The sequence below is a fragment of the Leucoraja erinacea genome, unplaced genomic scaffold (assembly GCF_028641065.1).
Source record: "Leucoraja erinacea ecotype New England unplaced genomic scaffold, Leri_hhj_1 Leri_54S, whole genome shotgun sequence".
Lineage (NCBI taxonomy): Eukaryota > Metazoa > Chordata > Chondrichthyes > Rajiformes > Rajidae > Leucoraja > Leucoraja erinaceus.
The window spans coordinates 375,456-400,582 of NW_026576454.1; the positions used below are offsets into that span (position 1 = coordinate 375,456).

Genomic DNA, 25,127 nt, shown 5'->3' on the forward strand with positions numbered 1-25,127 from the left:
ACAGATTGTGAGATGGTGGCATGGTGAGATGGTGCTGGGATGGTGAGATTTGTTTTGGACGATGAAGGTGCTCGGGGTTGAAATTGTGAGATGGTCCTGGTGGGGGCAAGGCTCAAGAGATGTACATGAGATTGGGATGTTGAGGTTTTTGGGGGGGTTGGGGTGATGAGGGTCTGGGGTGGTGAGATGTTGGTGTGGGTCAAGATGATGAGATGGTGCTATGTATTGGAATGGTCAGATGATGCTGGGGATTGGGATAGTGAAAGGGTGGTAGGGTTAACATGGAAATATTACGCTGGGGGTTAGTGTGGAGATATTGCTGGGGGGGTAAGCATGGGGAGATATGCTGCAGGGTGGGGAGATGGTGCTGGGGTTGGGGTGGCATTAAGGTGCGGGGGTTGGGGTGGTGAAATTATGTGGGGTTCGGGTGGTGAGATGGTCTAAGGTTGGGATGGTGTGATGCTGGGGGTTAGGATAATGAGATAGGGCGAGGGAATTGGAATGGTGAGATGGTGCTGGGGTTGAGATGGTGAGATGTGCTTGGAGTTGGTCTGTGGTCTGGGATCGTTAGATGGTCTGGGATGATGAGGTTGTTGTGGGGCTTGGGGTGGTAATCATCTGTGGAATTCTCTGCCTCAGAAGGCGGTGGAGGCCGGTTCGCTGGATACTATCAAGCGAGAGTTAGATAGAGGACTTAAAGATAGTGTAGTTAATGGGATATGGGGTGGTTGAGATGGTCGGTGGTCTGGTACAGTTCGATGGTCTGGGATGACCATGCTTAGGTCTTGGGTGATGAGTTTGTTCCAGAGTTCGGCCAGAGAAATGGTGCAGAGTATAGGGGTGGAGATAGAAACATAGACACATAGAACATAGGTGAAGGAGTAGGCCATTCGGTCCTTCGAGCCTGCACCGCCATTCAATATGATCATGGCTGATCATCCAACTCAGTATCCTGTACCTGCCTTCTCTCCATACCCCCTGATCCCTTTAGCCACAAGGGCCACATCTAACCCTCTTAAATATAGCCAATGAACTGTGGCCTCAACTACCTTCTGTGGCAAAGAATTCCACAGATTCACCACTCTCTGTGTGAAAAATGTTTTTTCTCATCTCGGTCCTAAAAGACTTCCCCCTTATCATTAAACTGTGACCCCTTATTCTGGATTTCCCCAACATCGGGAACAATCTTCCTGCATCTAGCCTGTCCAACCCCTTAAGAATTTTGTAAGTTTCTATAAGATCCCCCCAGTTTCTATAAGATCCCCCTGTATTCTGGGATGGTGAGATGTTGTTGGGGTTGAGGTGGGGAAATGACCTGGAGATTGGGCTGGTGAGATGGTGCTAAGGATTGAGGTGGTGAGATGGCCTGTGCTCTGGAATGATGTGGTGCTGGAGGTCGGGGTGGTGAGATGCTACTGGGCATCGTGGTGGTGAGATGGTTTGGGGTTGGGGTGTGAAATGGTCTTGGGGGTTGACATGGGGCTAGACATTGGCCTAGGGTGATGGTCTGGGTTTGGGGTGGTAAGGTGATGACAGGGTTTAGGTGACCAGTGGAAGAGTTAGTTCCAACACACAATGGCCATAATATTTCTCCTGGTCTACATTGACCCCGTCCAGAACACACTGTACCCTTCACTCCCAAGTCCGTCTGGATTTGAACATTAGGAACAATAAGACTTTTCTTTGGGAATTGGAGTTTTCTTTATTCCTTCGATCACTGCCAACCTTCCCACCCTCCCGCCCCATCCACTGAGTGGAGGGGGGGTATCGCCGGCCTCTCCACGAAATCGATCTCAGTCACGTTCATCGAGGGGCAGTGCAACAGGCTGCGCCATGGAGTGTGGTGGACGGGCTTTCCCCAAGGTGAGACGGTGAACAGTGAGCCCGGGGGGAGGAATTCCCCGACCTCCCCCCACGACAGTCAGTCCAAAGACCAGGCACCAAGGATCCAGGGGCATCGCCACCCCTCAGACGTACGCATTCTTCCCGTAGTTACTGGAGTTGTCCACCTCGGAGGGGTAGTTCCGAGACACTGGTCGCAGGGAAGACCTGGGGGCTCGGTACTTGTATGCGTACTCCCTGAAACAGACACAGACAATGAATGCAATGCGGAGGAGGTAATGCCCCTAGCGGGGAATGGTGTGCATGGAGGATCAGTGCCTATAGAGGGGCAGCAACCATGGGCACAAAATGCTGGAGTAATTCAGCAGGTCAGGCAACCTCTCTGAAGAAAGGGAATTGGTGAAGTTTCGGGTTGAGAACCTTCTTCAGACCAGGAAGTCTGAAGGTCTGAAGAAGGGTCTCAAACCGAAGCGTCACCTATCCCCTTTCTACAATAAAGATGCCTGACCCTGGTGAATCTGAGTTACTCCAGCATTTTATGTCTACCTAAGATATACATGTATTGGGAAAGGCAAGGATTGCTTAGGAATATTCAGCATGGTGTTGTATGTGGGTGACCTTGTGTCGTGGATTTGATTGTGGTTATTTGGAGAAGTAGCCAAGAAGGTTGACAAGGGCAAGGCCATAGCAGTTGTCTCTATGGATTTTAGCAAAGCCTTTGATAAGGTTCCTTATGAATAGAGAACTGGCTGCATCAAAGGCAGCAGAAGGTGGTGTGGAAGGTTGATTTTCAGACTGGAGGCCTGTAACTAGTGGTGTGCCTCATGGATTGATCCTGGGTCCATTGCTGTTTGTCATCTCCATCAATAATTTGGATGAGAATGTAACAGGCTTGATTAGTAAGTTCACAGATGATACAAGATAGTGAAGATAGTTATCAAGATCTCGTTCTTGAGGCTGTGCAGCGTAGGTTCACGAGATTGATCCCTGGGATGGCGGGACTGTCATATGAGGAAAGATTGAAAAGACTAGGGTTGTATTCACTGGAGTTTAGAAGAATGAGGGGGGATCTTATAGAAACATATAAAATTATAAAAGGACTGGACAAGCCAGATGCAGGAAAAATGGTCCAAATGTTGGGTGAGTCCAGAACCAGGGGCCACAGTCTTAGAATAAAGGGGAGGTCATTTAAGACTGAGGTGAGAAAAAAAAATTTCACCCAGAGAGTTGTGAATTTATGGAATTCCCTGCCACAGAGGGCAGTGGAGACCAAATCACAGGATGGGATGGATTTAAGAGAGAGTTAGATAGAGCTCTAGGGGCTAGTGGAGTCAAGGGATATGGGGAGAAGGCAGGCATGGGTTATTGATAGGGAATGATCAGCCATGATCACAATGAATGGCGGTGCTGGCTGGAAGGGCCAAATGGCCTCCTCCTGCCTCAATTTTCTATGTTTCTATGTTTCTATGTTCTGCTGGGCAAGTGTGTTGCGGAATGATAAGTATGAGGTGTTGCATCTTGTGAAGTCAAATGATTGCGATTTTCACAGCGAACAGTAGGAACCTGAGGAGTGTTATAGAACAGGGAGTTCACGTACGGGTGTCACGGGTTTTGGGGTGAAGGCAGGAGAATGGGATTAGGAGGGAGAAATAGATCAGTAATGAGTGAATGACGGAGTCGACTTGATGGGCCCAATGGCCTAATTCCACTATCACTTATGATCTACATAGTTTACTGAAATTGGTGCCACAGATAGATAGGGCAGTAAAAAAAGTTCAGACAATAGGTACAGGAGTAGGCCATACGGCCCTTCGAGCCAGCACCGCCATTCAATGTGATCATGGCTGATCATCCACAATCAGTACCCCGTTCCTGCCTTCTCCCCATATCCCCTGACTCTGCCTTCTTTAAGACCCCTATCTAGCTCTCTCTTGAAAGTATCCAGAGAACCGGCCTCCACCGCCATCTGAGGCAGCAAATTCCACAGACTAATAACTCTCTGTGTGAAAAAGTGTTTTCTCATCTCCGTTCTATATAGCTTACCCCTTATTCTTAAACTGTGGCTCCTGGTTCTGGACTCCCCCAACATCGGGAACATGTTGCCTGCCTCTAGCATGTCCAAACCCTTAATAATCTTATGTTTCAATAAGATCACCTCTCATCCTTTTAAATTCCAGAGTGTACAAGCCCAGCCGCCCCATTCTCTCAGCATATGACAGTCCCGCCATCCCGGGAATTAACCTTGTGAATCTACGCTGCACTCCCTCAATGGCAAGAATGTCCTTTCTCAAATTTGGAGACCAAAACTGCACACAATTGCCATAGAGGGAATGCAGAGAAGGTTCACCAGACTGATTCCTGGGATGTCAGGACTGTCTTATGAAGAAAGACTGGATAGACTTGGTTTATACTCTCTAGAATTTAGGAGATTGAGAGGGGATCTTATAGAACCTTACAAAATTCTTAAGGGGTTGGACAGGCTAGATGCAGGAAGATTGTTCCCGATGTTGGGGAAGTCTAGGACAAGGGGTCACAGCTTAAGGATAAAGGGGAAATCCTTTAAAACCAAGATGAGAAGAACTTTTTTTCACACAGAGAGTGGTGAATCTCTGGAACTCTCTGCCACAGAGGGTAGTTGAGGCCAGTTCATTGGCTATATTTAAGAGGGAGTTAGATGTGGCCCTTGTGGCTAAGGGGATCGGAGGGTATGGAGAGAAGGTAGGTACGGGATACTGAGTTGGATGATCAGCCATGATCATATTGAATGGCGGTGCAGGCTCGAAGGGCCGAGTGGCCTATTCCTGCACCTAATTTCTATGTTTCTATGTTTCTACAATACTCCAGGTGTGTTCTCACCATGGCTCTGTACAACTGTAGAAGGACCTCTTTGCTCCTAGACTCAACTCCTGCTGGCCTTCACCAGTCCAGGAATTGAGAGTAGAGTTCAGATCATTTAGTTTTTCGTCACCTGTACTGAGGAACAGTGAAAAGCATTTGTTGCGTGCTATCCAGTCAGCGGAAAGACAGCCAGTAATGTCCGATCAAAGATCGTCCGAGGTAGATTGTAGTTCACACCACTGTGGTAGGATGGTTCAGTTGCCTGATAACAGCTGGCAAGAAACAGTCTCTCAATCTGAAGGTGTGTGTTTTCACACTTCTATACCTTTTGCCCGATAAGAGACAGAAGAGGGTGTGACTTGTCCTTGATCATGCTGCTGACCTTGCCGAGGTATAAATGATGTCAAATGGAAGGGAGATTGGTTTGTGTGATGGTCCCACAATTCGCTCCAATATCTTGCCGTCGTGGATGGAGCTGTTCCCAAACAAAGCTGTGATGCATCCCGATGAAATGCTTTCTAAAACGCAGAAGCAGAAGTTCTGGAAGTTGAGCCAAATAGCCTGTTTCAATGCCATGGGACTATGACTACAGCCAAGCTTATGGGAGGTCTATTCAGTTGCCTCATGTAGGGTTAGTGGTACGTGCTTTCAAGTTTTTGTACCTTCTGCCTGATGGGAGAGAGGGGAAGGGGGAATGATGGCGATGTGAGTAGACTTTGATTTCTTCATAAGTTCATAAGTACAAGCAGTGGAATTATGCCATTCGGCCCATCAGTTCCTTCCTACACATTGGTACCAGAATAAATCAAGCAACCAGTATCAGAAGGGGATTGCCAATTTGGGGTAATGTCGGATCACATTCAAGAGTGTTTGAACTGAGAGACGAGTGGGAATAAGTTGCAATGTAGACGTATATTGATTAGTAAGGGAGTCAAAGGTTACAGGGAGAAGTCAGAAGAATGGGGTCGAGAAGGAAAAGTAGATTATCCATGATCAAATGGTAGTGCGGCCAGCTCCAACTCAATAATCAAGTTTGCTGATGACACTGTGGTGGTGGGCCTGATCTCAGACAACGATGAGAAGGCCTTCCGGGAGGAGGTGGTTGATCTAGAACTCTGGTGTCAGGACAATCTTGAACATCAAAAAAACTAAGGAGCTGATCGTGGACTTTAGGAGGGCACATCATCCGAGGATGTACACTCCATTGAAGATAAATGGGGATCCTGTGGATAGGGTGAACTGTTTTAAATACCTGGGAGTCCACATCTCTGAGGATATGGCATGGACATCACATGCCACAGCACTCGTCAGTAAGGCAAGGCAGCGCCTTTACTACCATAGGCAATTGAGGAAATTCAGAGTGTCTCTGAGGATCCTCCAGTGTTTCTATTCAGCGGCTGTGGAAAGCATCTTGTCCGGAAATATCACAAATTTGGTTTGGGAACTGCTCTGCCCAGGACAAGAAGGGTCTGCAGAGAGTAGTGCGTTCGGCCAAATGCACTATGGGAACTACACTCGCCCCCCTGCAGGAACTATACATCAGAAGGTGCAACTCCAGAGCCAACAAGATCATGGGAGACCCCTTCCACCCCTGCAAAGGACTGTTCCAGCTGCTATGTTCAGGCAAACGCCTCCGTTGCCATGCTGTGAGAACGGAGAGGTTGAGAAGGAGTTTCTTCCCAGAGGTCATTAGGACTGTAAACTCCTATCTCTCCAGGTACTAACCTACTGAACCACTCTACTGTTGTGTGGTGTCTTTTTTAAATTGCTGTTTTTTTTTCCTTTTTCTTCCCTCCCACAAATATGTAATATGTGAATATGTCATTCTGTTCCATTCTGTTTGTACTTTGTTTGTTTTTTTGCACAATTCGCGAGCATTGCCACTTTTCATTTCACTGCACATCTCGTACGTGTATGTGACGAATAAACTTGACTTGACTTGACCTGACTTGATGGGCCGAATGGCCCAATTCTGCTCTGACGTCTTATGGTATCATAATATCAATGTTGGAAGGAATTGCAGGTGCTGGTTTAAACCGAAGATAGACACCAAATACATCCGTAGGTCCTTGGGCAAGAAGGAACTGCAGATGCTGGTTTAAACTGAAGATAGACACCAAATGCTGGAGTAACTCAGTGGGACTGGCAACGTCTCTGGGGAGCAGGAATGAAGAGGGAGAAGAGGGAGTCTTCTGAAGAAGGGTCTTGACCCAAAACATCACCGATTCCTGCTCTCCAGAGATGCTGCCTGTCCTGCTGAGTGCTCCAACATTTTGTGTCAATAATATCAATGTTGTTGGGCCAATATTAGTCAAGCAATTAGTGACGGAAGGGGAACTCCAGTTTTGGGAAGTGTGTGAATGGGGTCCAGATCGAAGGGCGGGGTGGTTGTATTGACACCTGGGGCTGGGGGTTCCTCTTTAGACACTTACGCAGTTGCACCCGTGGCTCTTTTACAAGCAAGACAGAGACAGATCCCTCCGATCAGCTGCAGTGTTCCACCCGCCCAGCCAATGTAGAGTGCTGGTCCCAGTTCAAACCTTCATCAGAGAGGAAGAGTAAGTATGGTCAGTGGCAACAACCTCAGCATCTCTCGCTCCTTCACACTCACAGGACGTAGAGTTGCTGCCTCCCAGCACCAGAGACACAGGTTCGATCCTGACTACGGGTGCTGTCTGTACGGAGTTTGTGACCGCATGGGATTTCTCCGAGATCTTCGGTTTCCTCCCACACTCCAAAGACGTACAGGTTTGTAAGTTAATTGACTCGGTGTAAATGTAAATTGTCCCTAGTGTGTGTAAGGTAGCGTTTTACCCCACACTCCTACTGTGTACAGATTTCTGGGATATTTGGCTTGGTAAAATTGTAAATTGTCCCTAGCGTTAGTGTGCGGGGATCGCTGGTCAGCGCGGACTTGTTGTGCCGAAGGGTCCATTTCCGCGCTGTATCTCTTAATTAAAGTAAATGCGAGGACGGACATGCTGACCAAGTGAGACAATGTTTGAAGGCTTCGACTCTGTGTCCCACCCTATCTCTGTCTCACAGCCCACACTATCTCTGTTGCGCAGCAAGAGTGGCTGGGTCCCAACCCAGGCGAAGCCCTCTTAATTAACCCATGGTTTACCCAAATGCATTATTTGATGTACTGTGCAGACGGACATGCCTCAGATATAAAGGACTTTTAGGAAGGAATGAGGAGAAATGTATTTTTTGAAGGTGGTGAATCTTCGAAACATTGCCACAGAGGGCTGTGGAGGCCGTCAAAGGGCATTTTTAAAGCAGAGATGAATAGATTATTAATTAGTACGGGTGTCAGGGGTTATAGGGAGAAGGCAGGAGGGATAGACCAGCTACTATTGAATGTCAGAGTAGACTTGAACAGCCTAATTCTGCTGCTACCACTATGTTTTTAATTTTTTTTTAAATCTTTCAAAGCACCAAACAAGAATAAAACATAAGTTAAAACGTTGTCCTCAATCACTGCAATGCCCAGCCGGCGATTTGTGGCACAGTGGCGCAGAGGGTAGAGCTACTGCCTCACAGCACAAGAGACCCAGGTTCGATCCTAACTACGGGCGCTGTCTGTACGGAGTTTGTACGTTCTCCCTGGGACCGCATGAGTTGTCTCCGGGTGCTCACACCAAAGACGTACCGGTTTGTACGTTAATTTGCTTCTGTAAATTGTAATTTGTCCCAAGTGTGTAGGATAGTGTTATTGTACGGGGTGATTGCTGGTCCTCGTGGAATCAGTGGGCTGAAGGGCCTGTTTCCATGCTGTAACCCTAATGTAAAACATAAGTAAAGACACCAGACTGATTCCTGGGATGGCAGTACTTTCATTTCAAGAAAGACTGGATAGACTCAGCTTGTACTCGCTAGTATTTAGAAGATTGAGGGGGGATCTTATAGAAACTTATAAAATTCTTAAGGGTTTGGTCAGGCTAGATGCAGGAAGATTGTTCCCGATGTTGGGGAAGCCCAGAACAAGGGGTCTCAGTTTAAGGATAAAGGGGAAATCTTTTAGGACCGAGATGAGAAAAACATTTTTCACACAGAGAGTGGTGAATCTGTGGAATTCTCTGCCACAGAAGGTAGTTGAGGCCACAGTTCATTGGCTATATTTAAGAGGGAGTTAGATGTGGCCCTTGTGGCTAAAGGGATCAGGGGGTATGGAGAGAAGGCAGGTACGGGATACTGAGTTGGATGATCAGCCATGATCATATTGAATGGCGGTGCAGGCTCGAAGGGTCGAATGGCCTACTCCTGCACCCAATTTCTATGTTTCTGTGTGTTTCCCCCTTCCCACACGGAGTTTTCTTGTTCTCTCCATTCCCTACATATCCGTATGCATATCCAAAGGTCTCCAAAACGCTGCTGTCATATCTGCCTCCACCACCACCCCTGGAAGATCATTCCAGGCCTCCACACCTTCTGTGTAAAAATAATTGCCCCTTAAACATTGAACTCCTTTAAACATTGTCTCTTTCACCTTAAAACTATGCGCTCAAGTATTTGATATTTACACCCTGGGGAAAATGGTTGGCAGTCTTCTCTCTCTGCCTCTCATAATTGTGAGTAGTTGGCACATTGCATTATCCAAAGACCAGAGGGGGCAGAGAGGCATCCTGCCCTGTCCGGTCCAGTTTTGAAGCCATGGCCTGTCCAAAACCCTGAAATACAGCGTGGACATTGTGCCCCATTCAAAGTCCAGAGATGTGGTAGACATTATACCCCATCCAAAGTCCATAGGCACCTTGCCCCATCCACAGTCTAGAAGATATAGTGTGGCATCATGCCTGTTCAAAGTCCAGAAGATGTAGTGTGGATACAGTTCCCCATCCATCGGTACCCCGTCCAAAATCTAAAAGATGCAGTGTAGATGCTGTACCCCATCCAAAGATATAGAGAAATATCGAAAATAGGTGAAGGAGGAGGCCATTTGGCCCTTTGACCCTGCACCACCATTCATTGTGATCATGGCTGATTATCCACAATCAGTAACCTGTGCCTGTCTTCTCCCCATATCCCTTGATTCTGTTAGCCCCTAGAACTCTGTCTGACTCACTTTTAAATCCATCCAGTGAATTTACCTCCACTGCTTTCCGTGGCAGAGAATTCAACAAATTCGCAACTGTATGGGTGAAAAGGTTTTTTCTCATCTTAGTTTTAAATGGTCTCCCCTTTAGTCTAAGACTGTGGCCCCCGGTTCTGAACTCCCACAACATTGGGAACAATTTTCCTGCATTTAGCTTGTCCAATCCTTTTATAATTTTATATGTTCCTTTAAGATTACCCCTCATCCTTCTAAATTCCAGTGAGTACAAGCCCAGTCTTTCCAATCTTTCCTCATATGACAGTCCCGCCATCCCGGGGATTAACCTTGTGAAGCTCAGTGTGGTACAATGAGATACAATGTAGCATTGTGCCTCATCCAAAGTCCAGAAGATGTCGACACTATGCCATGTCCAAAGTCTAGAAAATGCAGCGTGGGCATTGTGCCCCATTAGTTCATAAGTTATAAGAGCAGAATCAGGCCATTCGGCCCATCAAGTCCACTCTGCCATTCAATCATGGCTGATATATCTTACCCTGTCAAGCCCATCTCCTGCTTCCTTCCCAGACCCCTGACACCAGTACTAATCAATCCTCAACCATCTTAAAAATATCCATTGACTTGGCCTCCTCAGCCTACTTTGGCAATGAATTCCACAAATTCATCACTGACTAAATAAATTTATCTTCAATTCCTTTCTAAAGTTACGGCCTTTTATTATGAGGCTATGACCTCTGGTCCTAGATTCTCCCACTAGTGGAAACATCCTCTCCACATCCACTCTATCCAAGCCTTTCACTATTCGGCACGTTTCAATGAGGTCTCCCCTCATCGTTTGAAACTCCAGCGAGCACTGGTCCATTGCTGTCAAACGCTCATCATACATTAACCTAATCATTCCTGGGATCATTCTCGTAAACCGCAATGCCAGCACATCCTTCCTGAGAAATGGGGCCCAAAACTGCACACAATACTCCAAATGCTGTCTGACCAATGCCTTTTCAGGCTCAGCATGATATCCCTGATTTTGTATTCCAGTCCTCTCGAACTAAATGCCATTGAATGATGATACTGTGTGGCATTGTGTCTCATCCAAGGTCCAGAAGATGAGGTAGACACCATGCCCGATCCAAAGTCCAGAAGATGCAACAGCCACCTTGCCCCATTGACAGTGTAGAAGGTACAGTGTGGCACCATGCCCAACCAATGTTCAGAAGGTGCAACAGCCACCCCTTTCAAAGTCCAGAAGATGAAATGTCCCACTATGCCCCATCCAAAGACCATAAGATATTGCGTTGGCACAATGCTCCATCCAACTGTGCCCTCTATGAAGTCCTGAAGGTGAGGTGTGGGCACTGTACCCCATCCAAAGATATAGTGTGGCATTATGCCTCGTCCATGGTCCAGAAGATGAGCTAGACACAATGATCCATCCAAAGTCCAGACCTTACCATGTGGGCAATGCACCCCATCCAAAGTCAGTATCCAGTAGGCACCATGCCCCATCCACAGTCTAGAGGTGAGGCATGCTGTCCTGTCTAGAGTCCACAAGGTGTAGAAGCCATGCCCTATCCAAAATCCTGAAATGCAGTGTGGGCATCGTGGCCCATCAAAAACCCATAAGATGAGATAGGCACCGTGTCCCTTTCAAAGTCCAGAAGATGTAATGTGGTATCATGCGCCATCACAAGCCCAGAAGATACAATAGGCATCTTGTTCCATCCACAGTCTAGAAGACACAGTGTGGCATCATGCCTGTCAAAGTCTAGAAGGTGTAGACACTAGGCCATGTCCAAAGTCTAGAAGATGGAGTGTGGGCATTGTACCCCATAGGTTCATAAGTTATAAGAGCAGAATTTATCTTTCCCTTTCAACACCATTCTCCTGCCTTCTCCCCGCTTACTAATAAAGCATTTGTCAATATCCACCTTTAAAATATCCATTGATGGCCACCACAGCCGTCTGTGGCAATAAATTCCACAGATTCACCACCCTCTGACAAAAGACATTCCTCCTCATTTCCATTCTAAAGGTACGTCCTTTTATTCTGAGGCTCTGGCCTCTGGTCCCAAACTCTCCCACGAGTGGAAATGTCCTCTCCGCCTCCTCTTTGTCCAGGCCTTTCACCATTCGGTAAGTGTATATACAGCAAGTGGAGTTGAGTATAGGAGCAAGGAGGTCCTACTGCAGTTGTACAGGGCCCTGGTGAGACCACACCTGGAGTATTGTGTGCTGTTTTGGTCTCCTAATTTGTGGAAGGACATTCTTGCTATTCAGGGAGTGCAGCGTAGTTCACCAGGTTAATTCCCGGGATGGCAGGACTGATATATGATGAAAGAATGGATCGACTGGGCTTATATTCTCTGGCATTTACAAGGATGAGAGGGGTTCTTATAGAAACATTAAAAAATTCTCATGGGATTGGGCAGGCTAGATGCAGGAAAAATGTTCCCGATGTTGGGGAAGTCCAGAACCAGGGGTCACAGTTCAAGAATAAGGGGCAGGCAATTTCGGACTGAGATGAGAAAAAAAGTTTTCAGCCAGAGAGTTGTGAATTTATGGAATACACTGCCACAGAAGGCAGTGGAGGCCAATTCACTGGATGTATTCAAGAGAGAGTTAAGGGCCTGTCCCACCAGCATGCGACTGCATGCGGCAAGCACGACCAAACCGGAAGCGTGGGCCGCGCAGATGTCGGGTGAATGACGTGAAGTTCGAGCGAAGTCCGTGGGAAGTTCGCGTGTGACATACGGCGTCAAGACGCTGCGTCTGGCGTCGAGACGCGGCGCAAGCCCGTCGAGACGGTGCGTTATGGCATCGAGGCGGCTGCCGCGTCTTGCCGCGTGGAATTTTTGAACACAAAAGTCAGTTTTTCGGAGCCCCGCGCGATGATGGGACCAGCTCCGCACAACTCCATACGGCTCCGGCGATCAAAGTGGGACCGGCCCCGCGAGGCCGTACGGCTCAAGCGACCACGTTAGGTCGCGCTTGCCGCACGCAGTCGCATGCTGGTGGGACAGGCTCTTTAGATATCGCTCTTAGAACTAATGGAATCAAAGTAGGTATGTTACAAAACGTACCTGAATCGCCATTGGGGATCTGCCCACAGCCAGGTCCGCGATTTTGGCGCTGTTTGGAGGGGGCGGGTTTAAAACGCGATTTTTACTAGGCTGTACTAATCGCAGATGTTCAGCCTAGTAAATCATTAACGAAAAATCGCTGCAAGACCCGGTCGCAAAAGGTATTATTAGTTTTATAGGCCTCGATAATATAGTTATTAATAGTTTAAAATTACTGTCTCATTCCGCAACATCTCGCAGCCCCAGGGTTTTATAAAGCAAACAATTAAAGGTATGTACCTTATTTTTACATTAAATGGGGCATATATATAACCCTATATATCAAGTTATCTATAGCGAGTAGGTCATTTTGGGCTTTTTATATCCCGCAGTATTTTTCTCGGCATTTGAGGGCACTAATCCAGCGCGCTGTCAACATTCTAAACCAGCGCGTTCCACATGAACCCACTAGAAAGCCGATTTAAATGGGCATTTATTTACAGCAATTGAACACTAAATTCCTTCCATTTGGCCTATAAATTAATGTAAATTAGATATAAAAATCATGTTATATTGTGAATTATTTGTGAATATTATTTGGACACTTAGGCTATTTAAAAATGTTAATCTTTCCTTAAGAAATGGGCCTTTGATTATCCAAGATCACAGCTTTTTTGTAATGTCCATTGAAAATCAATAGGGAACAAGATGCTAATTTCCGAGTATGAAAATGGCCATAACTTTTTTAATACTTGAGATATGAAAGTGAATTTGGTGTCAAATTAAACTTATTGTTATGCTTTATCTGATGGGATAAATTGCAGACTTGATTTTTAAAATCTCAAAATTTTGTAACATTGCTAATCAAAGGATATGGGAAGAAAGCATGAATGAGGTACTTATTTTGGTTGATCTTCCATGATCATATTGAATGGCGGTGCTGGCTCGCCTACTCCTCCACCTATTTTCTATGTTTCTATGTTTCTATATTGTACAGTTTGGTGTTCTACCTCCTTAGCTCAATGTGTGGTTTAAAGTTGACAAATTCAAATGATGCACTGGACAGTGTTATATATGGACTGGACACTGCCCTTCCATCAGAGAAGGTGAACAAACCACAGCGATTAAGCCACAACTGTCCCAAGGCATGACACCCAAGGCAGTCCAAGATAGCAGAGGACAAGGAGAGTACAAGGCCAAGGATAGTATTAACAAAGTCCTTTGTCAACGGATCCACAGACACCTGCAGCTCATGAAGTGGGCTTGACATACCAGAGCTGCCTGGGTATTTCCATCCTTCCAACCAAATGCAACTCAGATTCTCTTCAGCTCATCAGCTCCAAACAGACACCTTGCTCGGAAAACAGGTGCTTCGGACCCAACTGTGTAGGGAAGAACTGCAGATGCTGGTTTAAATCCAAGATAGACACAAAATGCTGGAGTAACCCGCGGGACAGGCAGAATCTCCGGAGAGAAGGAATGGGTGACGTTTCGGCTCAAGACCCTTCTTCAGACTGAACATTTGGAGCATAGTATGCAGTTCTGGTCGCACCAATACAGGAAAGATGTGGAAGCTTCAGAGAGGGTGCAGAAGAGGTTTGCTGGCCTGAATTGAAAGGTATTAGTTATCAGGAGAGTTTGGATTGTTTTAGCTGGAATTGGCTTTGGTAAAATTGTAAATGTCCCTAATGTGTGTGGGATAGTGTTAATGTGCAGGGATCGCTGGCCGGCACGAACTTGGTGGGCAGATGTGCCTGTTCTCTCACTGTATCTCTTCATTCAACTAAAACTAAACTAAACAACTTCCTCTGGCAGCTCGTTCAATACACTATGGTGGCACGGTGGCGCAGCGGTAAAGTTCCTGCCTTACAGCGCTTGCAGTCTTGGAGACCCTGGTTTGATCCCGACTATGAGTGCTGTCTGTACAGAGTTTGCACGCTCTCCCCGTGACCACATGGGTTTTCACCGAGATCATCGGTTTCCTCCCACACTCCAAAGACGTACAGGTTTGTAGGTTAATTGGCTTGGTGTAAATGTGAATTGTCCCTAGTGTGTGTAAGGTAATGCTAATGTGCCGGGATAGCTGGTCGACGAGGCAGAAGGGCCTGTTTCTGTGCTGTATCACTAAACTAAGCTCTGAGCTCACAGATTCCTCTTGCAGCCCACACCATCGATCAATCATCAGCTCCTGCGGAAGGTGGGACTCACCTTGTTCCTGGGTAGAGTGGATCGTAGAACTGCTGTGTGATGTTAAAGGCGTACCAGGAGACCGGGACCATCGCGGACAGCGCTGTGGAGAGGGACGCACACGGGTAAGGAAACAGTCTGAGCCCAGAGCTCACTGCCACCCACCCACACGTTGAAATCTCAACCCCTTCACACCTGCCCAGTCCTTGTGCATGCATGTTCGGCATGGACTTGTGGGCTAAAGGGCCTGTTCCTGTGCTGTACATTTTTATGTTCTATCAAGTATAGCATGGACATTGTGGGTTGAAGGGCCTGTTCCTATGCTGTACTGTTCAAATATTCACACAGAAGGTGGTGGGTAAATCGAATGATCTGCCAGAGGAGGTAGTTGGGGCTGAAAGCAGACAAGATTAACTAGGCAGCATGTTCGGCATGGATAGTGTGGGCTGAAGGGCCTCATCCTATGATGTGGTGTTCTATGTTCTAAGTTCTATTGTGTTCAGTATGAAGTCATAGAAATATAGAAACATAGAAAATAGGTGCAGGAGTAGGCCATTCGGCCCTTCGAGCCATTCAATATGATCATGGCTGATCATCCAACTCAGTATCCTGTACCTGCCTTTTCTCCATACCCCCTGATCCCTTTAGCCACAAGGGCCACATCTAACTCCCTCTTAAATATAGCCAATGAACTGGCCTCAATTACCTTCTGTGGCAGAGAATTTTACAGATTCACCACCCTCTGTGTAAGAAATGATTTTCTCATCTCGGTCCTAAAAGACTTCCCCCTTATCCTTAAACTGTAACCCCTTGTTCTGGACTTCCCCAACATCAGGAACAATCTTCCTGCATCTAGCCTGTCCAACCCCTTAAGAATTTTGTAAGTTTCTATAAGATCCCCCCTCAAACTTCTAAATTCTAGCGAGTACAAGCCGAGTCTATCCAGTCTTTCTTCATATGAAAGTCCTGCCATCCCAGGAATCAGTCTGGTGAACCTTCTCTGTACTCCCTCTATGGCAAGAATGTCTTAGTCATGTAGCACAGAAACAGGCCCTCTGGCCCAAAGTATCCATGCCGACCCCAATGCCACACCTCCCAGAACCCTTGGAACCCTTCCTAACCACAATGGTCCAGATGTCTTTTAAAGGACAAAATTACATCCACTTCTATGGCTGACATGTCTGCAGAATGTCCAATTGTAGGCGGCACAGTGGCGCAGAGGTAGAGTTGCTGCCTTACAGCGCCAGAGACCCAGGTTCGATGCTAACCACAGGTGCTGTCTGTACAGAGTTTGGACGTTCTCCCCGTAACCTGCGTGGGTTTTCTCCAAGATCTTCGGTTTCCTCCCACACTCCAAAGAGCACAGCTATGTAGGTTAATTGGCTTGGTATAAGTGTGTGAAGGATAGTGTAGTGATCGCTAGTCGGTGAAGACTCTGTGGGCCGAAGGGCCAGTGCCCGCGCTATATCTCTAAACTAAACTACAACTATAGCTTCCTCTGGCAAGGATAGGCATGTATTCACTGGAGTTTACAAGGACGAGGGGTAGATCTTATAGAAACATATAACATTATAAAAGGACTGGACAAGCTAGATGCAGGAAAAATGTTCCCAATGTTGGGCGAGTCCAGAACCAACCACAGTCTTAGAATAAAGGGGAGGTCATTTAAGACTTAGGTGAGAAAAAAACTTTTTCACTCAGAGAGTTGTGAATTTATGGAATTCCCTGCCACAGAGGGCAGTGGAGGACAAGTCACTGGATGGATTTAAGAGAGAGTTAGATAAAGCTCTAGGGGCTAGTGGAATCAAAGGATATGGGGAGAAGGCAGGCACGGGTTGTTGATGGGGGACGATCAGCCATGATCACAATGAATTGCGGTGCTGGCTCGAAGGGCCGAATGGCCTCCTCCTGCACCTATTTTCTATGTTTCTATGATATTGTGGGCTGAAGGGCCTATTCCTGTGCTGTTCTATTCTATGTTTCACACAGAGGATGGTAGGTATACGGAAGGAGCTGCCAAGGAGGGTAGTTGAGGCAGAAGTTGAGGTAGTTGAGGAGGAACATTTAATAGCACTTGAACAGGTACAGGAATAGAAGTCCAAAAGGGGGCGCTGTCCTGTCCACGGCTGCCCAGCCAGCAGCTGTTTGTCTCTTCATCTTTTTATTTTTTATTTTAGTTAGTTAAGTGTTTTGTTGGAGGTCTAGACTTTTTTTATGTGGGGGGTGGGGGGGGGTGGGGAAGGGGGAAACTACCTTTCAGGGTCCCTACTTTGTCGGAGTGGCAGCTTTTCTCAGGGCTGCAGCTTCGACCCGTCCTTGCGGCCTACCAGCGGGCCTGGAGCGGCGTTTCCTGTCGGGGACCGCCCAGAACCACGGCTTTCGGCGGCGGCACAGTGCTGGAGCGCTATCGCGGAGCGGGTGATGCCTTGCCCGGGTCGCCGCGCTGGAGCTCCGGTGAGCTGAGGCTGCCGGGTAAAACATCGCGGAGCTGCGGGACTGCGGAGCGACCAGCTGTGGGCGGCGGCGCTGAACTTAACATCGGGAGCCTGGGATCTCGCAACGAGATCGCCAGTTGTGAAGCTCCAACCGGCCCGGCCTTGTTGGCTTCGGAAGCCGCGGCCTCCAGTACGGAAGCGGCCGTTCCAGGGTTCCCAGGCCGCTGGGAGGACTCTCCCGACGCCGGAGCAACATCACCCGGCGAGAACGGCCTGGAACATCGGGCCTCCGTAGAGGCAACTGTGGAGGCCTCAATAGGCCCGACTATGGATGAACTGGGGTTGGGGACTGGACTTTGTGCCTTCCCTCATAATGGGAACCATTGTGGGGGGATGTTCTATGTGTTTAAGACTCTCATTGGTGTTATGTCTGTATTCTTTTTTTGTGTGCTGCAAACTGGCAAAAAGCATTTCACTTCACTACACCTGGGTGTATGTGAATGTGACTAATAAAATACCTTTGATACCTTTGATACTTTGATACTGGACAAATTCGGGCAGGTGGGACTAGTGTAGAATGGGCCGAAGGGCCTGTTTCTGTGACAACGATATTATCACTCATGACGCTATCACTCATGACTATCGAGCGGGGGGGGGGGGCATGAATATCTGGAGCCCTCTCACCAAGTACACCAGGGGCCACAGTCCTAGAATAAAGGGGAGGCCACTTAAGACTGAGGTGAGAAAAAACTTTTTCACCCAGAGAGTTAAGAATTTGTGGAATTCCCTGCCACAGAGGGCAATGGAGGCCAAATCACTAGATGGATTTAAGAGAGAGTTAGATAGAGCTCTAGGGGCTAGTGGAATCAAGGGATATGGGGAGAAGGCAGGCATGGGTTATTGATTGGGGACGATCAGCCAGCGCTAGAGACCCGGGTTTGATCCTAACTATGGCTGGTGTCTGTACAGAATTTGCACGTTCTCCCCGTGACTGCGTGGGTTTTCTCCAGGTGCACTGGTCTCCTCCTACACCTCAAAGATATAAAGGTCTGTAGGTTAATTTGGCTTTGGTATAAAAAAGTAGGATGGTGTCTCTATAAACTAAGAACTAAACCAAGTTGACCCAGGGTTTACGGTACAATGCTGAGCAAAAGAGATTAGAATGGACAACATTCAAATAACAAAGATTATCCTGAGATTTTTTTAGGGCAGCTGGAAGTATAACACAGAAGAGATTCCAACCCACAGAATTCACCTACACGCCCACAACTAACGATGTACAAAAAAGACACAAAGTGTTGGAGTAACTCAGCAGGTCAGGCAGCATATCTGGAGAACATGGATAGGTGACTTTTTATTTTGGTGGCAACGCCAGCAAGCCGAGTTCGATCCTGACTACGGGTGCTGTCTGTACGCAATTTGTACGTTCTCCCCGTGGCCTGGGTGGGTTTTCGCCGAGATCTTCGGTTTCCTCCCGCACTCCAAAGATGTTTAAATGTCTTGGTAAAAGTGTGTGCAGGATAGTGTCAATGTGCGGGGATTGGATTGCTGTGGTAGGCCGAAGAGCCTGCTTCCGGTAGCCGAGCCAGAATGGGCCTGATTTTCCGCACTGACTACCAGAATGAAGCCGAGTTTCTATCCAGTGTTTCTTCATATGCAGGCAGTCCCATTTAAAAATAAATTGGATAGGCATATGGATGAGAAGGGAATGGAGGGTTATACCAGACTGGGACTTCCTGGGACTTGTCGAGATGGACTTTGCTGTAATTGTTATATGGTTAAAGAAAGACTGGATAGACTCGGCTTGTACTCGCTAGAATTTAGAAGATTGAGGGGGGATTTTATAGAAACTTACAAAATTCTTAAGGGGTTGGACAGGCTAGATGCAGGAAGATTGTTCCCGATGTTGGGGAAGTCCAGAACAATGGGACACAGTTTAAGGATAAGGGGGAAATCTTTTAGGACTGAGATGAGAAAAACATTTTTTACACAGAGAGTGGTGAATCTCTGGAATTCTCTGCCACAGAATGTAGTTGAGGCCAGTTCATTGGCTATATTTAAGAGGTGGCTCTTGTGGCTAAAGGGATCAGGGGGTATGGAGAGAAGGCAGGTACAAGATACTGAGTTGGATGATCAGCCATAATCATATTGAAGGGCCGAATGGCCTACTCCTGCACCTATTTTCTATGTTTCTATGTTTACATATTCTGTTGTGCTGCAGCAAGTAAGAATGTCATTGTTCTATCTGGGACAATATGGCAATAAAACACTCTTGAATCTTGACTCTTGACTGGGAAGTTCCCAAACCAAGCTGTGATGCAACTCAACAGTATGCTTTGAATAAAGACATAGAATGCTGGAGTAACTCAGCAGTTCAGACAATACATCTGGAGCACATGGATAGGTGATGTTTCAGGTCGAGACCCTTCTTCGGAAGGAAAAGTCTAAAGAAGTGTCCTGGCCCGAAACGTCACCTATGCTTGTTCTCCAGATATGCGGAGTAAACTTGATGGGTCGAATGGCCTAATTCTGCTCCTACAACCTATGAAATTTTGGTGCATCTGTAGAGGTTTGTAAGAGTCACTGCAGAATTTCCTAAGTCTCCTAAGGAAGGAAGTAGAGCTGTTGGTGTGGACAGGGTGGGCCGAGTGGCCTGTTTCCTCGCTCCCGGACTCCATACCCCCCCACACCTCCAGCATCAGGCCATTCTCCAGCCACTGACATTGATGCACACCGAGCAATAAAACCCAGAGTCATCTCACTGGGCCGTTTCCCCAGCAGCCACGCACCTTTGCCACGATAAACTCAGCATTTCCCCCATCTGGAGCACAGGCTATGTTTTGCTTTTCGGAAGGAAAAGTCCACAGGGTCCGTCGTCACCGAACTTGTTCTCCAGATATGCACTGCAGCCCGAATAGATTCTGATGATACAACGCAAAGAACCTTCCAACAGAATGGAGTATGATCATCAGGGCCTGGGAGGCAGGAAGGACGTAAGCTGTTCTACAAGACGAGGGCCTGGCTCCCAGACATAGCCCCCCCACACCTTTTTCAGCCACTTTAGTTGACTGAGCACACCAGCCACCCAGAAGTCATCTAGCCCCACAGCCACGCATAGAAACAGCGCTCCCCTCCCCCCCCGGAGGCTATCTTTGCCATTCAGGGCCCGTCCCGAAGCCTGCACTGCCCCATTCAATATGATCAATGATCTAAAGACCGGCAGCCCAACTCAGTATCCCTGGTACACTGCCTTAATCTCCATACCCTCTGATCAGACTTAGCCCAGGGTGGGCCACATCTTTAGTTTAGAATACAGCACAACAAGCCTTTGCCCCTCCTAGTCCCCACTGACCAATGGCCCCCACACATTTACGCTATTCTACACACACTAGGGACAATTTACCCTCGTACCAAGCCCATTAACCTACAAACCCCTACGTCTTTGGAGTGTGGGAGGAACCCAAGGATCTTGGAGAAAACCCACGCAGGTCAGGGTGGGAATATAGAACCTCCATACAATAGGCAATAGGTGCAGGAGTAGACCATTCAGCCCTTTGACATAGCACCGCCATTCAATGTGATCATGGCTGATCATCCACAATCATTACCCCGTTCCTGCCTTCTCCCCATATCTCCTGACTCCGCTATCTTTAAGAGCCCTATCTATCTCTCTTTTGAAAGTATCCAGAAACCTGCCTCCACCGCCCCCTGAGGCAGAGAATTCCACAGAATCACAACTCTCTGTGAGAAAAAGTGTTTCCTCGTCTCCGTTCTAAATGGCTTAGCCCTTATTCTTAAACTGTGGCCCCTGGTTCTGGACTCCCCCAACATGGGTGACATGTTTCCTGCCTCTATCGTGTCCTCTGACTAAAGGCATTTCTCCTTTCACCACCAGTGACTATCAGTGTCATTTCCATTATCATTCTACTTTAAGCTTTACTGCCAGATATCCCATCCTGTCATAACTTTATTACGCAATATAATCTAATTTTATTGAGGGTGGATTATTATTTCATTATATTATTAAAGGATGATCTTACTAATGTCTGGCAGTCCTCAGTTGACATCGGACTGAGGTCTGAGAGGGAACAATTTGTCGTGGAGTCATACAGCATGATAACAGGCCCTTCGGCCCATTCGAGTCCATGCCGGCCAAGTTGCCCCATCCAAGCTATCTTCTACGGTACCGTGTGCTGGGTCAGCAGGGCAAAGGCTGCGGGTGCCTATACAATCAACAAACTCACCAGGAAAGCTGGCCCCATCCTGTGAGTGTCGTTGGATTCATGGGAGGAGGTCTTGGAGGGGAGAATGCACCTCAAACTGCGGAGCATCCTGGACAAGTTTTGAAGAATGAGTGGGGGGTGGGGGGCGGATATTGAAACATACAAAATAGTGAATAGCTTGGATAGAATGTATGTAGAGAGGATGTTTCCACTAGTGGGAGAGTCTAGGACAAGAGGTCATAACCTCAGAATTAAAGGATGTTCTTTTAGGAAGGACATGGGGAGAAATGCCTTTAGTCAGAGGGTGGTGAATCTGTGGAATTCTTTGTCATAGATGGCTGTGGAAGCCAAGTCAGTGGATATTTAGAGGGATTCCTTGTTATCCCATTTGCCCATGGTTGGCCTATATCCCTCTAAACCTTTCCTATCCATGACCCTGTCCAAGTGTCTTTAGAAATTGGAGGAGCAGCACCTCATATTTTGCTTGGGTAGCCTACACCCCAGCTGTATGAACATTGACTTCTCCAATTTCAGGTACTCCTTGCTGTCTCCTCCCCTTCCCAGCTCTCCCACAGCCCACTGTATCCGCCTTTTCCTGTCTTCTTCCCGCTCCCCCCCCACCCCCACGCCAGTCTCGACCCGAAACGTCGCCTATTCCTTCGCTCCATAGATGCCGCCTCACCCGCTGAGTTTCTCTAGCGCTTTTATCTACAAACGAAATATGAGGTGCTGATCATCCAATTTGTACTTGGCCTCACTCTGACAATGGAGGAGACCCAGGACAGAAAGGTCAGTGTGGGAACGGGCGAGGGAGTTAAAGTGTTGAACAACCGGGAGATCATGTAGGTTTTGGCAGACCGATACTGAATATTCTCATTAGATAAGACACTTATTACATAGAACGGTGAAGCGCAATGAATAGACCCTTTGGCCAACAATGTCTGTGCCGAACATAGAAACATAGAAACATAGAAATATAGAAAATAGGTGCAGGAGTAGAGGCCATTTGGCCCTTCGAGCCTGCACGGCCATTCAATATAATCATGGCTGATCATCCAACTCAGTATCCTGTACCTGCTTTCTCTCCACACTCCCTGATCCCTTTAGCCACTAGAGCCACATCTAACTCCCACTTAAATGAACTGGCCTCAACTACATTCTGTGGCAGAGAATTCCAGAGATTCACCACTCTCTGTGTAAAAAATGTTTTTCTCATCTCAGCCCTCAGAGACGCTGCCTGTCCTGCTGAGTTACTCCAGCATTTTGTGTGTATCTTCGATTTAAAACAGCATCTGCAGTTCCTTCCTGCATAATTTATATGATGTTCGGGCAGATATATGGACATTGTGTTGAGAGGGCTATGATCCGAAAGCAGGAAAATGGGACCACCCTAGAATGTCAACATGGTCAGCATGGTCAAGGTGGGCCGAATGGCCTGTTTCCATGCTGTACAGGTCTACGACTCTACATCAAAGTCAGAATGTGCAGGGAAGAAAATGTCTTCTGCAGTTGTATAGGGCTCTGGTGAGACCTCATCTAGAGGATTGTGTGCAGTTATGGTCTCCTAATATGAGGAAGGACATCCTTGTGATTGAGGCAGTGCAGCGTAGGTTCATGAGATTGATCCCTGGGATGGTAGGACGGTCATATGATGAAAGATTGAAAAGACTAGGCTTGTATTCACTGGAGTTTAGAAGGATGAGGGGGTATCTTATAGAAACATATAAAATTATAAAAGGACTGGACAAGCTAGATGCAGGAAAAATGTTCCCAATGTTGGGCAAGTCCAGAACCAGGGGCCACAGTCTTAGAATAAAGGGGAGGTCATTTAAGACTGAGGTGAGAAAAAACTTTTTCTCCCAGAGAGTTGTGAATTTATGGAATTCTCTGCCACAGAGGGCAGTGGAGGCCAAGTCACTGGATGGATTTAAGAGAGAGTTAGATAGAGCTCTAGGGGCTAGTGGAGTCAAGGGATATGGGGAGAAGGCAGGCGCGGGTTATTGATAGGGGACGATCAGCCATGATCACAATGAATGGCGGTGCTGGCTCGAAGGGCCGAATTGCCTCCTCCTGCACCTATTTTCTATGTTTCTATGTTTCTATGAAACTTTCCACAGACGGTAACATCAATTAGTTCACTCAATTTAGAGTGTAAATTTGATGAACCCATAAAATAGTATGAAGTAATACAAAGATCAGGTTGGATTAGATTAGTGTGGAAACATGCCCTTTGGCCCACCGAGTCCACAGCAACCAGCAACCCTCTACACTAATTCTATCCTACACACTAGGTAACAAGTTACAGAAGCCAATTAACAATATGATACAATACGATAGAACTTTATTTACCCCTGGAGGGAAATTAATCTGCCAACAGTCATAAAACACAAAGGTACACAAAATTGCTGGAGAAACTCAGCGGGTGCAGCAGCATCTATGGAGCGAAGGAAATAGGCGACGTTACGGGCCGAAACCCATCTTCAGACTGATGGGGGGTGGGGGGGGGAGAAGAAAGGAAAAGGGGAGGAGGAGGAGCCCGAGGGCGGGCGGATGGGAGAGTGGGAGGAGACAGCTAGAGGGTTAAGGAAGGGGAGGAGACAGCAAGGGCTAGCAAAATTGGGAGAATTCAATGTTAATGCCATCCGGACGCAAGGTCCCCAGGCGGAATATGAGGTGCTGTTCCTCCAATTTCCGCTGTTGCTCACTCTGGCAATGGAGGAGACCCAGGACAGAGAGGTCGGAATGGGAATGGGAGAGGGAGTTGAAGTGCTGAGCCACCGGGAGGTCATAAAACACAAATGCATGAAACATGAAATCAAAGTGACGAGTGGAAAGAATTGGAAATGTGCAAAGAGAGGTGGGGAAATGGGGGGGGGGGGGGGGGGGGGGGGGGGGGGGGGGGGGGGGGGAGGGGAGGGGTCAGTCTACCCCACGACAGAAGGGAGAGGAGTTGTACAGTTTGATAGCCACAGGGGAGATGGATCTCCTGTGGCGTTCTGTGCTGCATCTTGGTGGAACCAGTCTGTTGCTGAAGGTGCTCCTCAAGTTGACCAGTGTGTCATGGAGGGGGTGAGCTGTAATGTGCAGGATGCTCCGCAGTTTGAGGAGCATCCTCCCCTCCATGATCAATCTCCCATTAATCCAACTCCAACTCCGCCCCCAGGACGGAGCCGGCCTCCCTGATGAGCTTATTAATCCCACAAACCCGCATGTCTTTGTAGTGTGGGAGGAAACTGGAACACCCGGAGAAAACCCACGCAGGTCACGGGGAAAATGTACAGACAGCGTCCGTAGTCAGAAACGGACCCGGGTGTCGGATGCTGTAAAGCAGCAACTCTCCTGCTGTGCCACCCTTATTCATAGAAACATAGAAACATAGAAACTAGGTGCAGGAGTAGAGGCCATTCGGCCCTTCGAGCCTGCCCCGCCATTCCATATGATCATGGCTGATCATCCAACTCAGTATCCTGTACCTGCCTTCTCTCCATAC

General features: G+C 47.5%; 1 protein-coding gene across 2 annotated transcripts in view; it reads right to left on the minus strand.

Annotated features, from left to right (window-relative positions):
- Positions 1-1,664: 1,664 nt before the first annotated feature.
- LOC129694121 (claudin-15-like) overlaps positions 1,665-25,127 on the minus strand; it is a 39,133-nt gene continuing 15,670 nt past the window's right edge. Inside the window, exons 2-4 of one of the 2 annotated variants that reach the window (XM_055630844.1) lie at positions 15,001-15,082; positions 7,113-7,220; positions 1,668-2,079 (exon numbers count right to left, since the gene is read on the minus strand). In XM_055630844.1, coding sequence (XP_055486819.1) covers positions 1,968-2,079; positions 7,113-7,220; positions 15,001-15,082 — 302 coding nt within the window. In that variant the 3' untranslated portion in view covers positions 1,668-1,967. Of the gene's footprint in view, positions 2,080-7,112; positions 7,221-15,000; positions 15,083-25,127 lie in introns of both variants that reach the window. The other variant, XM_055630845.1, reaches the window with a different exon arrangement.